We start from the raw sequence: 15,609 nt of genomic DNA on the forward strand, positions 1-15,609 counted from the left end.
TTGCCTGATGACGCGCTAGCCTCATTATTATTTAGCTCCAATTGGATAACCCAACAGTTACATAGTTGTGCCTGCTGATACACTTGACAGAAAATCTTGGAAGTGACAATGGAATTTTGGGAGCCACCACGAATGCTCTGGGCTTCTCTCCCAATCCCAGTTGCACCCCTTGTTGAGGATATCAGTATCTACAAATTTGCTGTCAGTTGTTAGTTTACTAACAGATTGGCAAGGTGCCCAGAGCTACCTGAAACAGTGGGTGGATTTTGTGAGCAGTGATGATCACACTGATGCTAGTAAAGAGCACTGAGGCAATTCAGTGGCTCACTGGTTAGCACTGCTGCCTCACAGTACAAGGGACAAGGGTTCAATTCCACCCTTGTCGTCTGTCTTTCAGGAGTTTGCACATTCTCCCTGTGTCTGCATGGGTTTCATCTGGGTGCGCCAATTTCCTCCCACAGTCCAAAGGTATGCAGGTTAGGTGGATTGGCCATGGTAAATTGCCCAGAGCCTCTAGGGGTGTGCAGGCTAGGTGGGTTAGCCTTGGTAAATATAGGCCTACAAGGATGGGGTAAGAGGGGGATGAATCAGGGTAGGATGCTCTTCGGAGGGTTAGTGTGGACTTGATGGAACAAATGGCCTGCTTCCACACTGTATGGATTCTTTGATTCACCGCATTTTAGTTAGTAGGTCCGGATTAGGGCTCCTCCCACAGGATCTTGATTTTCAAGTCCCATGAACTCTGCAGGAATGACTATATGGCATCTGAAAATCAACGCCAGTGGTCCATTATAATACAGAAATAGGACAGCTATTATTAACACCAGGGGTCAGGACCTGTTGGTCCACATCAAGGGATTGAATTGGAGGGATTGGCCAAATATTCCAGAATTTTGCAGATTCCCTAAGCGTCCAAGTGAGCCTGGAAAGTTGCTAATGTGATGCCACTTTTCTAGAAGGGAAGGAGACAGAAAGTGGAAAACTCTCGGCCAATTAGCCTAACATCTGCTGTCGGGAAAATTCTAGAGTCCAAGATTAAGGAAGAAATAACAGGACATTGAGAAAAGCTTAATGCAATCAGAGTTAATATAGCCTTGTGAAAGCAAAATTACATTTACTAGAATTCTTTGGGAATGTAACAAGCTGTGTGATAAAGGGGCACTGCACTTGGATTGCATTAGGCATTCAATAATCTGTGACATAAGTGGTTTCGCACAAGATAGGAGCTCATGATATTGGGAGGCAATGAATGATATCGGTGGGGGTAATGTATTAGCATGAGTACACGAGTCAGGATGTCATGTTGTAGCTTTATAAGACTTTGGTTAGGCCACGATTAGAGTATTGCGTTCAATTTTGGTTGTTTCATAACAGGAATGATGTGGAGGATTTGAAGAGGGTGCAGGCAGCATTTACCAGGAAGCTGCCTGGATTAGAGGGTACGAAGTATCAGGGAGGCTAGAAAAACCCAGATTGTTTTCTCTGGAGTAGCAGAGGCCAAGGGGAGACTTAACAGAAGTCTATAAAATGTGAGATAGGGCTGATGGTCAGAATCTTTTTATCTGATGTGAAATCTCTGATTCTAGAGGGCCAAGTATTTAACTGGAGAGAGGGAAAGTTCAGAGGAGATGTGAGGGGCAAGTTTTTTACATAGAGTGGTAGGAGTCTGGAACACACTGCCAGGGGATGGTGGTGGTGGAGCAGATACGAGAGAGGTGTTGAAGAGGCTTTTAGATAAACATATGAATATGCCAGGAATGGAAGGACTAAGGGCAGGCAGAAAGTGTTAGTTTAATTTGGCGTCATGTTCAGCACAACATCATGGGCCAAAGGGCCTGTTCCTGTGCAGTACAGTCGATGAATTGAAGAAGGGTTAACACACAGAAATCAGTGCTGAAGAGGAGCATTTATTAGCATTCCAGCAAGGTTCCCCATAGGAGGCTGATGAGCAAGGTTAGATCTCATGGAATACAGGGAGAACTTGCCGTTTTGGATACAGAACTGGCTCAAAGATAGAAGACAAAGGGTGGTGGTCAAGGGTTGTTTTTCAGACTGGAGACCTGTGACCACTGGAGTGCCACAAGGATCAGTGCTGGATGTAAGCATAAGAGGTATATTTAGTAAGTTTCTTTTAGATTAGATTACTTACAGCGTGGAAACAGGCCTTTTGGCCCAACAAGTCCACACCGACCCGCCGAAGCGCACCTACCCAGACCCATTCCCCTACATTCACCCCTGCATCTAACACTACAGGCAATTTAGCATGGCCAATTCACCTGACCTGCACATTTTTGGACTGTGGGAGGAAACAGGAGCACCCGGAGGAGACCCACACCGACACTGGGAGAATGTGCAAACTCCACATAGTCAGTCGCCTGAGGCGGGAATTGAACCCAAGTCGCTGGAGCTGTGAGGCAGCAGTGCTAACCACTGTATCACTGTGCTGCCCGCTGTTTGCTGATGACACCAAAATTGGAGGTGTAGTGGACAGCAAAGAAGGTTACCTCAGATTACAACAGAATCTTGATCAGGTGGGCCAATGAGCTAAGTAGCAGATGGAGTTTAATTTAGATAAATGTGAGGTGCTGCATTTTGGGCAAGCAAATCTTTGCAGGACTTATACACTTAATGGTAAGGTCCTCAGGAGTGTTGCTGAACAAAGAGACCTTGGAGTGCAGGTTCATAGCTCCTTGAAAGTGGAGTCACAGGTAGATAGGATAGTGAAGAAGGCGTTTGGTATGCTTTCCTTTATTGGTCAGAGTATTGAGTACAGGGGTCAGGAGGTCATGCTGCGGCTGTACAGGACATTGGTTAGACCACTTTTGGAATATTGCGTGTTAATTCTGGTCTCCTTCCTATCAGAAAGATGTTGTGAAACTTGAAAGGGTTCAGAAAAGATTTACAAGGATGTTGCCAGGGTTGGAGGATTTGGGCTATAGGGAGAGGTTGAATAGGCTAGGACTATTTTCCCTGGAGCGTTGGAGGCTAAGGGGTGACCTTATAGAGGTTTACAAAATCATGAGAGGCATGGATAGGATAAATGGACAATGAATGTTCCCTATGGTGGGGGAGTCTAGAACTAGAGGTTTAGAGTGAGAGGGAAAAGATATAAAAGAGACCTAAGGGGCAACCTTTTCACACAGAGGGTGGTACATGTATGGAATGGGCTGTCAGAGGAAGTGGTGGAGGCTGGTACAATTGCAACATTTAAAAGGCATCTGGATGGGTATATGAATAGGAAGGGTTTGGAGGGATATGGGCCTGGTGCTGGCAGGTGGCACTAGATTGGGTTGGGATATCTGGTTGGCATGGACAAGTTGCACCAAAAGGGTCTGTTTCCATGCTGTACATCTCTATGGCTCTAGCCACTGACAAAACAGCATGGTGATGGGAAGGCATTGGGCATGCTGTTCAATTCATCCCTGTGTTATTTAGCCAGGCTTCCTGTCGCCCAAGCCATGTCTAAAAAGCCTGTAAAATTCACCCCTATCGTTTGACATAATACACAATGCTATTGTTCTGAACTTGTTGACATTCTCAACTGACAGAAATGAATGAATCATTTCACATGGCAGTAAAAGAACACTAAATCTCTTTTTGAATCTTTGTCATCATTAGCCTTGACAGATGTAAGAAACATGCAGCAAACTTTATTTATCACATGTCTACATTTGTCTTCATTCCAGAAAGTAAAGTCAGAGTGATTCAATATTCACCTGCCATCTTTCTCTGGTACTTCCTTAATTGCTATTCTTACTTGATTGCTGAGGTCCCGTCCTGCATACACCACTCCATATTTGCCTTTGCCTAACACCACCCTTTCTTCAGACTCTTCATAGTCATATACATACTACATAGGGGAGAGAAGGGAAAACACAGCCATTGGTGGAATGTTAAATACTGGATTCATGTCCCACTCCAAAGACCTGAGCACAACATCCAAGCTGACCTGCTGGTGCAGTACTGAGTGAACGATATACTCTCCGGCATGCTGTCTTTCAAATCAGACATTAGAATAAGGATAGTATGGTACAAATTAACAGTACTCATTCAGACTGAAATAAAGGATCCCATAGCAATGCACAAAGATGACCAGAAATCCTGGCCTAAAGCTATCACCAACAACACATTGCTGTCCCTGGGAATCTGCTTTGCACTAATGGATGGCCTTGTTTCTACATTAAAATAAGAGTAATTTTAAAGTACATCATTCTCCATAAAATCCTTCATGACATCCTAAGATTACGAAAAGTGTTTTATAAATGCAGCTTTTCATTTCCTTATTGGAAATCGTGTGGGTCAAATCTTGGAATTCCTTCCCTAATGTCACTGTGGGTCTACAGTGGTTCAAGGAGGTAACTTAAAACCGCCTTCTGAAGATGAACTAGGGATCGGCAATAAATGCTGGCCAGCCAGTAATGCCCAAATCCCACAAGTGAATTAAAAATATCTTAACTTTTCACAAACACAGCAAGGTCAGATGCAGATTTTTAGCCCTGCAAACCCATGCTGTATGCCTTCTGTCAGAAACCACTATGGCCACGCAAGGAATCAGGGTCAGGATCTGGAGGTCAGGGATGGTTCTCTGATCTCCATCTGATAAGTGGACATTGTGGTATCACTACGGCGACAGCCATTCAATGTAACTGTGGCAGCTCCTGTCAAGATCACAAAGTTCCAAAGACTCTGAAGGAATCCAAATCAGATTACAATATCTGAGCGATTCTGAGAGTTCAAGCTCAAACCACAAAGATCTCACATCTATCACATAAGACTTAGCTATTTTCTCCTGGGAGACCAACCACTGAGAACCACCCAGACCAGAATGATAGACACTTCAAACATGTAAATTGGGAGATCATCCCCTCAATGCGTTTATGATCAATCAAAATTCCATCACAGATAGGGCTTTCAGTAAATTAGTAGTTCAGATTGCGATCCAGTGTTTTGGGACTACTTTTCAGGCCTTTAGACACTGTTTCAGCTTATCCTTACTTGGAGCATACAATTTGTCAGACAAAGAATAGAAAGACAGGTTTCTGTTACCAGCTGCACTGCAACAGCTAATTTACCGTATCTTATTACACGTGCAAACATAATCGAGGCAAATCAAAGCATTAAGACGAGAAATAATAAAGCAGTGGAAGATCTACCCTATGTCTGATTTTCTTTTCTTTCTGAACACTGGCTGAAGGTCAATTTCACCTCATGTGGCCATCTCTAAGTAAATGAGTGACCATGTCTCTAATTCCATCTTATAAAGCTTTAAGGAAAGGTCAGGCAATGACATGATGCTGTCCCCTATTATAACTGTGTAGAAAATGCTCCATATGATTTGAGTGGGCAAAAGCTTAAACTATCTGAAATGCCATGCTATATTTTGCGTACACAGCTATATACAGATCTCTGGATTATGGATACCTGAACAGAACCATGCATGCAATTTTACTGATTCTTGAACAGAACCATACATAAAGTTGACCCATTTCAAGGGATCGCCACAGACTTGCAGTTGCTGTGAAGCACTGTTTACCATCATACCTCCAGTGTGTCTCCATCAGTGTCACCCTCCAGTTCCCCAGCACTGGCTGCTTCATCATTCATTTCTTTTACCAAGCAACTAAACCTAGAAGACGAGTTACCAAACAATTCAAGATCAGTGACAGAGAATCCAAAAGCTCCCAAACGTGCAGGAGATGCAGTTCAAAGCAACAATAACAATATAGAGGCTATGAAAACTCACAGGAATGCTGGCACATTCAACAAAAGGTGCGTGAAAATAGGAACATCGGTGAAGCAATGCTGGAGAGATGGCAGGTCGAGTGGCAGGTTTCTGGAAATTGATTTATTTGGAATGGTGGGACCTGTACGGGCTGGACGGATTTTCTCAACAGGTCTGGGACAACATCTTTACGAAGCCATTTGCTCATCCTGTTGGAGGTTGAAACTCACTTGCCAGAGGGATAGCAATCAGGAAGTAACACTAGAAAGGCAAAAGGAATTGCAAAAAGGACTGGGAGAGACGGAATGCATTAGAGGGGCCAGAGTAAGAGGGAATGCAATCAAATTTAAATTACATTTACAATGCAAGTACCAAATGTGATAAAGGCTGCAGGCACTGATAAGGGGCCAGAGAATATGATATTGTGGCAATAATGGAGACTCTGCTCAAAAGCCTGATGACTAAATAGGAACTGGAGATTTGCAGGCATTACATCCTTGTTCAAAAGATAATGATATCGCAATGACTGCAGGCTAGTCAATTTAACCTCAGTGGTGAGAAAGGTTTCAGAAAAGATAATCGAGGACAAAATTAATAGTCACTTGGACAATTAAGCAATAAATAGGAAACAAAAAGCATGGATTTGTTAAAGGCAAATTGTGTTTAACGATTTCAACTGTTTTTTTTAGACTACAAGAGGTTGGTATGGCAGACTTCCAGAAGGGATATTGCAAACTGCCAAATAGCATGCCTGCCAGCAAAGTTACATCTCATGATTTAATGAAATAAACTGGATATGACAGTGATTTGAGTGTGAGGAAATAGAGAGCCGTAGTGAATGGTTGCTTTTCAGATGGGAGGGGATGGCCTCGTGGTATTATCACTGGTACCCAGGTAATGTTCTGAGGAGCTGAAAATGTGTTGCTGGAAAAGTGCAGCAGGGCAGGCAGCATCCAAGGAACAGGACATTCGATGTTTCGGGCATAAGCCCTTCCTGAAGAAGGGCTTATGCCCGAAACATCGAATCTCCTGTTCCTTGGATGCTGCCTGACCTGCTGCGCTTTTCCAGCAACACATTTTCAGCTCTGATCTCCAGCATCTGCAGACCTCACTTTCTCCTTAATGTTCTGAGGACCTGGGTTTAAATCCTACAAAGCAGATGGTGGAATTTGAGTTCAGTAATAATCTGGAATTATAAGTCTAATAATGACCATGAAATCACGGCTGATTGTCAGGATAAACCTATCTGGATCACTTCAGGTCCTTTAGGGAAGAAAACTGCCATCTTTACCTGGTCTGGACTCCATGAAACTCCAGATCCACAGTAATGTGGTTGATCCTAAACTGCCCTCTGGGCAGTTAGAGATGGGTAACAAATGTTGGCCTAGCCAGCGACCCTCCTCAGCCTGGAAATCAATTAAAAATAATAACAGGATTCCCCAGGGACTGGCATTGGAGACACTGCTTTTCTTGATCTGTATTAATGACGTAGAGTTGGGTATGGATCACAATCTTAAAATTTGTGGATGGCTGAACCCTTGGAAGCATCGTGAAATGTGAGGGTGTTTTCTTAAGTAACATCTACCTTACGTATTTCCACATATTTACTTCCAAATAAAGATAAGGAGACATGTATAAATGACAACTGATCCACTCTTAGCTATTTTGCACCACTGCACAAGGTATTAATCACTTATCATTTCTCTTGCATCACTGTCCACTGAAGAAATCATAGGCCTTTAATAATCAACCACAACAATATGAAAAGGAAGCAATATAAAATACAAGCAATACGTCATTCTCACAAGTAACCTGGACAGTAACAAGTTACCTACTGACATCTCACCTGCTGCACTGAGCTTCTGTGGAGAAGGAGATCTGAAAATCATCAGAGTTGTCATGGACATATAAGAAGCAGCAACGCTCATCATGTTTCGATATGCTGGAATGGCCAGGGAGAGGAATACACATTAGGAGCAGCATTAATGGCAGGGACATTCAAACTGAAGAGTACGAGGAGAGCTGTTGTTCAAACACACAGTTCGAAATTTTGTCATCTTACATTATAGAAGTGCCAATCCTTCATGAAAAGTTCATGGTCTGTAGAATGCTTTGTGGACATTCTGAAAGGTGCTATGTAAATGTAAGTCTTTCTTTGTTACTGAGAAGCTGAAGGAGTGGTAGTAAGGACAGACATAACCTTTCTTTCAAATGGTAGATAACAGTTTGCTACAGTTCTGTTAGACTACTATATCTGACAATGGGCTGGAGATTAACAGCCAGATAGCAGTCAGCCATACTCTCTCGAGAGGAGGAAGTAAGGAATGCAGATGTTGGAGATCAGAGCCAAAAAGTGTGGCACTGGAAAAGCACAGCCAGTCAGGCAGCATCCAAGGAGAAGGAGAGTCAATGTTTACAGCACGAGCTCACGTCTGAAACATCAACTTCCCTGCTTCCCGGACACTGCCTGGCCAGTTGTGCTTTTCCAATGCCACATTTTTCGACTCATACTCTCAAGAGATCCAAGACTGTGGGAGACTAAGCACAATATCTGACATATGTACCGTGAGTGTGAGATAAGTCAACTTAAAGAGTTTGCTAACGATCAGGATGGGGGTTAATGGGCATGTTCCAAGTAACCTAAATTCTAAGATTGATAGAGCAAGTAATATTGGAACGTTGGCCTGTCTTTAAAGAACAGGCAGTTGGTTACCATTGAGGTGCATCATCATGATGGGAAAAGGCTGGTTAAAATAAATCAGAACCTTGCTAAGTGATCAAAAAGGCAGAATCAACTGAAGTGAAAGGTGAATGCAAATGATAGTTAGAAGGGCTCATGGCCGAAACGTCGACTCTCCTGCTCCTTGGATGCTGCCTGACTTGCTGCGCTTTCCCTGCAACACATTTTCAGCTCTGATCTCCAGCATTTGCAGTCCTCACTTTCTCCTACCAGGTGAATCTTACAAGTGGAAATCAGTTTGAACATAGGAAGTTCAGACAGCAATGAAAACAGAAACAAAAGGAGGAAAGAAACAAATAAGAATGGTAGACCATATAGAAATGAATTCAATTTATCTATAAAAGTATATAAATAGGAAAAAGGTAGTGACAGGACAACAAGGACAATTAGGAATTAAAAGGAGATTTACACACACTGTTCCGGCCCCCATCCACAACTCTTTCTCTGGTATATTGATAAAATCATCAGTGCTGCTTCCCTCTCTCATCTGGAATTGAAAAGGTTTATCAATTTCGATTCTAATTTCCACCCCACTCTGACCTTCACCCGGCCCATCTCTGACTCCTCCCTTCCCTTCCTCGACATTTCTGTTTCCATTTCTGGAGATAGACTGGCCACTAATATCCACTATAAACTCACCGACTCCCACAGTACCTTGAGTATACATCCTTACACCCTGCTTCTTGTAAAGACTCTATCCCAGCCTTTCAGTTCCTCCATCTCATCTGTTCTAATGATGACAACTTTGACAAATGTTCACCTTCTTCCTTAGCTGAGGATTTCCCAGCACTGTTGTTATCAGGGCCCTCAGCTGGTTCTGATCCATTTCCTGCATGTCAGCCTCCTCTCTCCCCTTCCATAACTGCAAAAGAGTCGCCTTTGTTCTCGTCTACCTTCCCATGCACATCCAGAGGATCATTAGTCGCCATTTCTGTCGTCTCCAATAGGATGCCACTACCAGACACATGCTCCTTTTCCCTCTCTTGCCAGCATTTCACTTGGACCATGCTCTCCAGGATACTCTGGTTCACTCCTTCTTCACTCCCAACACATCCCCCATCATCCCCATGGCACCTTCACTTTTGGAACTGCCGAAGGTGTAACGTCTGCCAATTTACTTCCTCCTTCATAGCTTCCAGACGAAGCAGTGCTTTACCTGCACTCCTCACAATTAGTCTGCTGCATTTGTAGCTCACAATGTGGTCTCTTCTACATTGGGAGAAAGTGAGGATTGCAGATGCTGGGGATCAGAGCTGAAAAATGTGTTGCTGGAAAAGCGCAGCAGGTCAGGCAGCATCCAAGGAGCAGGAGAATCAACGTTTTGGGCATCCTGAAGAAGGTCTTATGCCCAAAATGTCGATTCTCCTGCTCCTTGGATGCTGCCTGACCTGCTGCGCTTTTCCAGCAACACATTTTTCAGCTCCTCTACATTGGGGAAATGAAGCATAGACCGGGTGTCCACTTTGCTGAACACCCATGTTCTGCCTGCAAAAAAGACACAGAACTTTAAGTTGCCTGCCACTTCAACACATCACCGTGCTCCCCTGGCCAACATCTCCATCTTAGGCTTACTGCAGCAGCTCCAGCGCAAGTTGGAAGAACAGCACCTCATTTTCCACTTGGGAACTCTACTGCTTTCTGGATTCAATATCAAGTTCAACTTTCCCCATGTTCTCCAAAAAAACCAGGCCTGTTATCTCATGGTCTGCTATTACACACAATTGATTAAAAGCCACTAACAGTCCCCATTAGCAGCTCTTCATTCTCTTAGGCTGACCTGAAACCAGTCCTTTGTCTGTCCAACTGTTTTTCTCTCTTTGGGCTCTATCATCAACAATTGTTTACTCCTTACCCACTCGGTCCACTCTGTTTTCAGTATAAAATCAACTTTTTCCGAGGTACCATCAGTTCCGAAAAAGGATCATCGGACCTGAAACATTAGCACTGATCACTTTCTACAGATGCTGCCAAACTTGCTGAGCTTTTCCAACAATTTTGGGCTTTGTTCCTATCATTTTACCCTATTTTAGAGTGCATTGCTCTCGTTGGAGTTAAAGTCACAAGGCTCTTTGTACATCTAATTTAGTCCGCTGGATATGTAATCCTACACATTAATCCAGGTCCTTTTTACATAGTTACAACCTTTTGCTGCAGATCATATTGACTACTGGCCAGCACACAGGGCCAGGACTATCCAGGTTTTTCTCTGAACTTGCAGGGTGACATAAGTTAATACTATCACAACTGTAGCAAACAACAGAAAGAAAAAAAGGGCTCTCTGGTAACCTGAGTTTATGAAATTCCTGGTATTTATACAGAGGATTGTGGTATTGCTGCCATGCCAAATCAGTAAACCAACTTCAATTTGCACACTAACATCTGTGAGCCCAGACACAGAAGACCTTTTAAAAGGAAATTTCATTTTAAAAGCTCAAATATTAAAAGGAGATATGCATTTCCCAGCCAAGTAAACCTCCAAGTCTTGTTTAAACAATGGAGCAGAAAAAAACCCTATTTTTTGCTTATCAAAACATAGCAAAACGAACTTTATTCCACAATAGAACAACACATTGCTCAGATTTAGTGTGTTTTGCGAGAAAATAGTTGTATTTTATTCTGATTTAAACAGATTATAAGGGGAAATTTAACTCAATCAAATAAAGTTAATGGAAAACCCAACTGAACCTAATTGGCAGGATTAGCCACAATTGCCAACTACCAATTTAAGCAAGATTTTCTGATTTAGTTAAGACAGTCAGATGTAAGCCAAATGGAGTGGGCTAGGAAATGCACATACATACTCAAATACTCATGAGTTTACATTTACATTTTAATGAAGGGATACAGCCCGATTTTTGCTTTATACAATATACATGTTGTTACATATACTCACCTTATACCTTTAATGGATGAGGATGTAAAATTCCATTCATGAATTCCTTTCTGTTGAAAAGATAATGACAGATACAAGGATTATACCAGCAATTAATAATATTGAATGCATTAGTGATGTCATGTCCTATTCTTTTAATGTTGCTAAATATGAAGTGCCTGCTATGACTGAGCATTTCAGTCATTAAGAAAAAAACCATAACAAATGAAAAAAGTTGCACCTAACTTTTTGTAGTCTGAATACAGAGTTTAACATTTTCTTACCCATACCTGACTGGATCAGTAATCTCTCACTGTCACATTTAGAGTATACTGCAACAAACTGGGTAAGGTGTGAATCCAGTCCAGTATTAACAGTAAAATTGGAGACAGAGAAAAGTCTAAGCACAGACTGGGCATTTATTTGTCACTTAGCACCTCAGGTCTGAGCGAAAGCCATACAAATAATGTGTATACAATGTAGGGATTAACATAAGTCCAATATGAGAGTGTGTGTGTGTGTGTGTGTGTGTGTGTGTGTGTGTGTGTGTGTGTGTGTGTGTGTGTGTGTGTGGTACCTACGGTATTAATCTGAATACCTTGCCAATGTAAATGACAGTCAATGAACGGAAAAGCTGCTGTTTGAATTTCTGGAAATTCCGTATTTTGATGTGAGCAAATCAAGGATCTTAATTCTCGACAGATTTGGTTAGTTTTTCTCCCTTAAGTTAACAACTGTAGTACTGCCAACAAATAACATTTATAGAAGATATCTCTGCAGTTTGCAGACAGTCTAGTGTGGAGGTATAAAGTGATTCATATTATGTTGCAACATACTTAGTCAAGTATGGAGTAAACATAATCATACTAACAATGTATGACAAGAAATGGCTGGCTTATCCATCATTCTTCAAGAAATAGGACAATACATGCTTAAAATTCTTGAACATTCTCAAGTGTATCTATGTATCTCTCACCACGTATCTTATTTATCTCCTTAATATGTATGAGCTGCATTGATCCTAAGTGCCCCATGTCTGGAAAAATAATCTAAGTTCAATTTGGGAACACACTTAGAGAAGTTCTTCAATTACTCCTAAAAAGGTAGTTTAATACATTCCAGGAGAAAATGGTGACTGGAAAGCATGTGCTCATCAAAATTCCTCGCCTTCTGTTTGTAGTCAACCACAATCAGGAGTGCCTCCAGATCTCTTTTAAATGCTTATAGCAAAGTTACACTCACTGCAAAAGTTGTCAGTTTGTCCCTTGGATCAATGATATTCTACCAAAAGAACCACTTTCTGACAGCAATTCTCGATCTACACCTCTCCATGGTACACTCATGTCTCCTGATTCTCCTTAATCATTCTATCTCAAATATCTTGTCAATCTGGACCAAATCTAATCCTTTCATTAAAAACCAAAAGCACTGCAGACACGGTAAATCAGAAATAAAGAGAAAAGTTGTGGGGAAGGCTCAGCAGGTCTGGCAGCATCTGCAAAGAGAAATAGAGTAAACGTTTCAGATCGAGTGACCCTTCCCCACAACTGTTTTAAACAGTGATATGAGTACTCCAAATTTTGGGCATTTAGTTTAGAGTAGGAGCATAAATGTCTGTAACTGATCTTAGAGCCCTCAGAACAAATAAGTAGATAAAAGCAACTGTAAGTTGCATCTGAATTGGCACAATCTACAACTGGAACTATAAATTTATTTTGAAAGGCAAAGCACAACTTTTGTTTTGTTCTTTCACAGGATGTGGATGTTACCAGTAAGGCCAGCATTTGCTGTCCATCGTCAAGTGCCCTTGGACCACAAGGCCTCAGGCCATTTCAAAGGGCAGTTAGGAGTTGAACACGTTGCTATGGATCTGGAGTAACATGTAGGCCAGAGTAGGTAAGAAATGTAGGTTTCCTTCCCTAAGCATGATGCCTTTATGTTTATTACTTCGGAAACAAATATTATATTCCAGGTTCATCAATTCAATTTGAATTCTATCAGCTGCCATGGATTTGAATCCCTAGCCCAGAACATTAACCTGGGAGTCCATTGAAATTAACAGTGTCAACGTCTCTCTACAATGGGCTCTCTACTCCTGGAGCAAGATTTAGAATTCTTTCCAATATGAGAGACAGCAATAATGGCCTTTAAAGTTCCAGATAGTCATTACAAGGGTCTCATACTAGCCATCTTCTGTTGTCATCTGTGCAACAATGTGTGGTTTTCATGGACTTTTTCTGTTTCCAGCATTTTCTTTTCTTTTTATTTCAGGTTTCCAGCATCTGTTATATTTTGCTTTTGATTATTAATAGTTGCTTCATAGTACAGGACTTTACTACTGCTAAAAAGGTTCGGCTTCAAATCTCTTTCAAACTGCACTCATCAGGGCTGAAATACAAAAACACGTTTCAATGAATCCCCCATCTCCATTAATGCCTGTTTGCTTCTTTTCAACTATCTGTTCCCCTCTCCTGAAGATACTGATTGAGTATAGTTCTATGGTTATCTTCAATACTTTAGCTAAATGGCATCTCTTATGTCTGAATTAGATGACGACTTTTCACTATCTGTTTTATCAAGGTGGGGCTGAGGAGGCCTTATGATGCCAAAGTCCAAACCTTTCTTTCTCTGACATGTATATTTCCCATCTTGTTTAAGATCAGTAATATTTCTGATAAGCTTTTGTGAATTTGCCCTCAAACCACCAGATTTTATAATTTAGAAAAGTGATGCATCTATAATCTAGCCATTTGTTTCCAATATTGGCTGAATTTTGGAATTCTGTTTAAGCTGGGATGCTAAGGCTAACTCCAATACTGCCTTGGATAAAATCAGGCAAGTGAACCACAGATTTCTTTGGTTTATAAGTGTCAGACAACAATCAGCAGAGAAGCATTCACAGTAAGTTAAAAATGAAATGAAAGGTCTGATTTCTCCCAATCGCACCATTTCCTCTGATGAGACATGCCAAATGGAAACGGTTTTCTCATCTGCTTCACTGTTTATGGAAACATAGGATGGCTGGTAGACATTTGTTGGTTCAAGAATCAAAACCTAAGATAGAACAGAAGAACCCATTACCCTGAAAGTGTGAACAAAAGTGTTGTCGTTTAACACTTTTACATCTTTGGTTACATTTGCAATGTGTGATATCAAAGACACATGATCAAATTCTCTACTATTTTAATGGAACTATTTACTGTAAACAGATCCAGATGAATTACACACAATTAAGACATTAATTACTATTATTACACATCATAATGTCAACACAGAAGTACTTTTCAAATTATTACTTTTGCCAAATACATTTAATTTTGATTCCCAAATGAACCAAGTCTAATATGGTTAGAGTAAGAATAATGCTGAAATGCATAATAAATAAATTAAACAATATATCCAAGCGTGATTGCAATAGAATATTTTAAAGATCTTTGAATTATGTTTTTAACACAGCTGGGCTGGTTGAAATTATGCTTGAAATAATTCCTCTCTCTTTGTCAGAGACACAGAGAGGCAGTTATGTTGTGATATTGTCACTGGACAAGTAATTTGAAGGCTTCAACTGATGCTCTGGGGACAGAGGCCCATATCCATAATATCAGCTGGTGGAATTTAAATTCAGTGAACAAAACTGCAATATAAATCTCATAATAGTAACTACCATTAGTTCTTGTAAAAACCTATCTGGCTCACTAATATTCTTTAGGAAAGTCTTTTTAGTAGGATGATGATGTCAGCTTGTATGAGGGGGCTTGGCTACAAATTGAGGGGTGATAGATTTAAGACAGATGTCAGAGGCAGGTTCTTTACTCAGAGAGTGATAAGGGCATGGAATGCCCTACCTGCCAATGTATTGAACTCAGCCACATTAGGGAGATTGAAACAATCCTTGGATAAGCACATGGATGATGATGGGATAGTGTAGGGGATGAGCTGAGAACAGTTCACAGGTCGGCACAACATTGAGGGCCGAAGGGCCTGTTCTGCGCAGTATAGTTCTGTGTTCTATGTTCTAACTCCATTCCACCCCGGCAGAGACAACACACAAAACTTAAATTGAGATTTCAGTGCAGTCATGAGGTATGCTGAACGATCAGTGGTGCTGTCTCTCAGGAGACATATTAAACAAAACTCCTGTTTTCCCATTTAGGTGGCTGTTAAAAATTCACAGAGACCATTCAAAGAAGAACAGAGGAAATATTCCTGATGTTTGGCAAGGTTATTCCTTCATTTAGACAGATTCTGATCAGTTTTGAGGACTTTAATGATTAT

At 41.3% G+C, this 15,609-nt stretch overlaps 1 protein-coding gene across 3 annotated transcripts in view; it reads right to left on the bottom strand.

The window, feature by feature from the left end:
* The window catches only part of map3k15 (mitogen-activated protein kinase kinase kinase 15), a 139,665-nt gene that overhangs the window by 53,025 nt on the left and 71,031 nt on the right, over nucleotides 1–15,609 (bottom strand). For all 3 annotated transcript variants that reach the window (XM_060833457.1, XM_060833458.1, XM_060833459.1), the window contains exons 10-14: nucleotides 14,281–14,388; nucleotides 11,356–11,405; nucleotides 7,569–7,664; nucleotides 5,542–5,626; nucleotides 3,717–3,850 (exon numbers count right to left, since the gene is read on the bottom strand). In XM_060833457.1, the coding sequence (XP_060689440.1) occupies nucleotides 3,717–3,850; nucleotides 5,542–5,626; nucleotides 7,569–7,664; nucleotides 11,356–11,405; nucleotides 14,281–14,388 (473 nt within the window). The remainder of the gene's footprint in view (nucleotides 1–3,716; nucleotides 3,851–5,541; nucleotides 5,627–7,568; nucleotides 7,665–11,355; nucleotides 11,406–14,280; nucleotides 14,389–15,609) is intronic.

This window comes from Hemiscyllium ocellatum, chromosome 12 (genome assembly GCF_020745735.1).
Source record: "Hemiscyllium ocellatum isolate sHemOce1 chromosome 12, sHemOce1.pat.X.cur, whole genome shotgun sequence".
Taxonomy (NCBI): Eukaryota; Metazoa; Chordata; class Chondrichthyes; order Orectolobiformes; family Hemiscylliidae; genus Hemiscyllium; species Hemiscyllium ocellatum.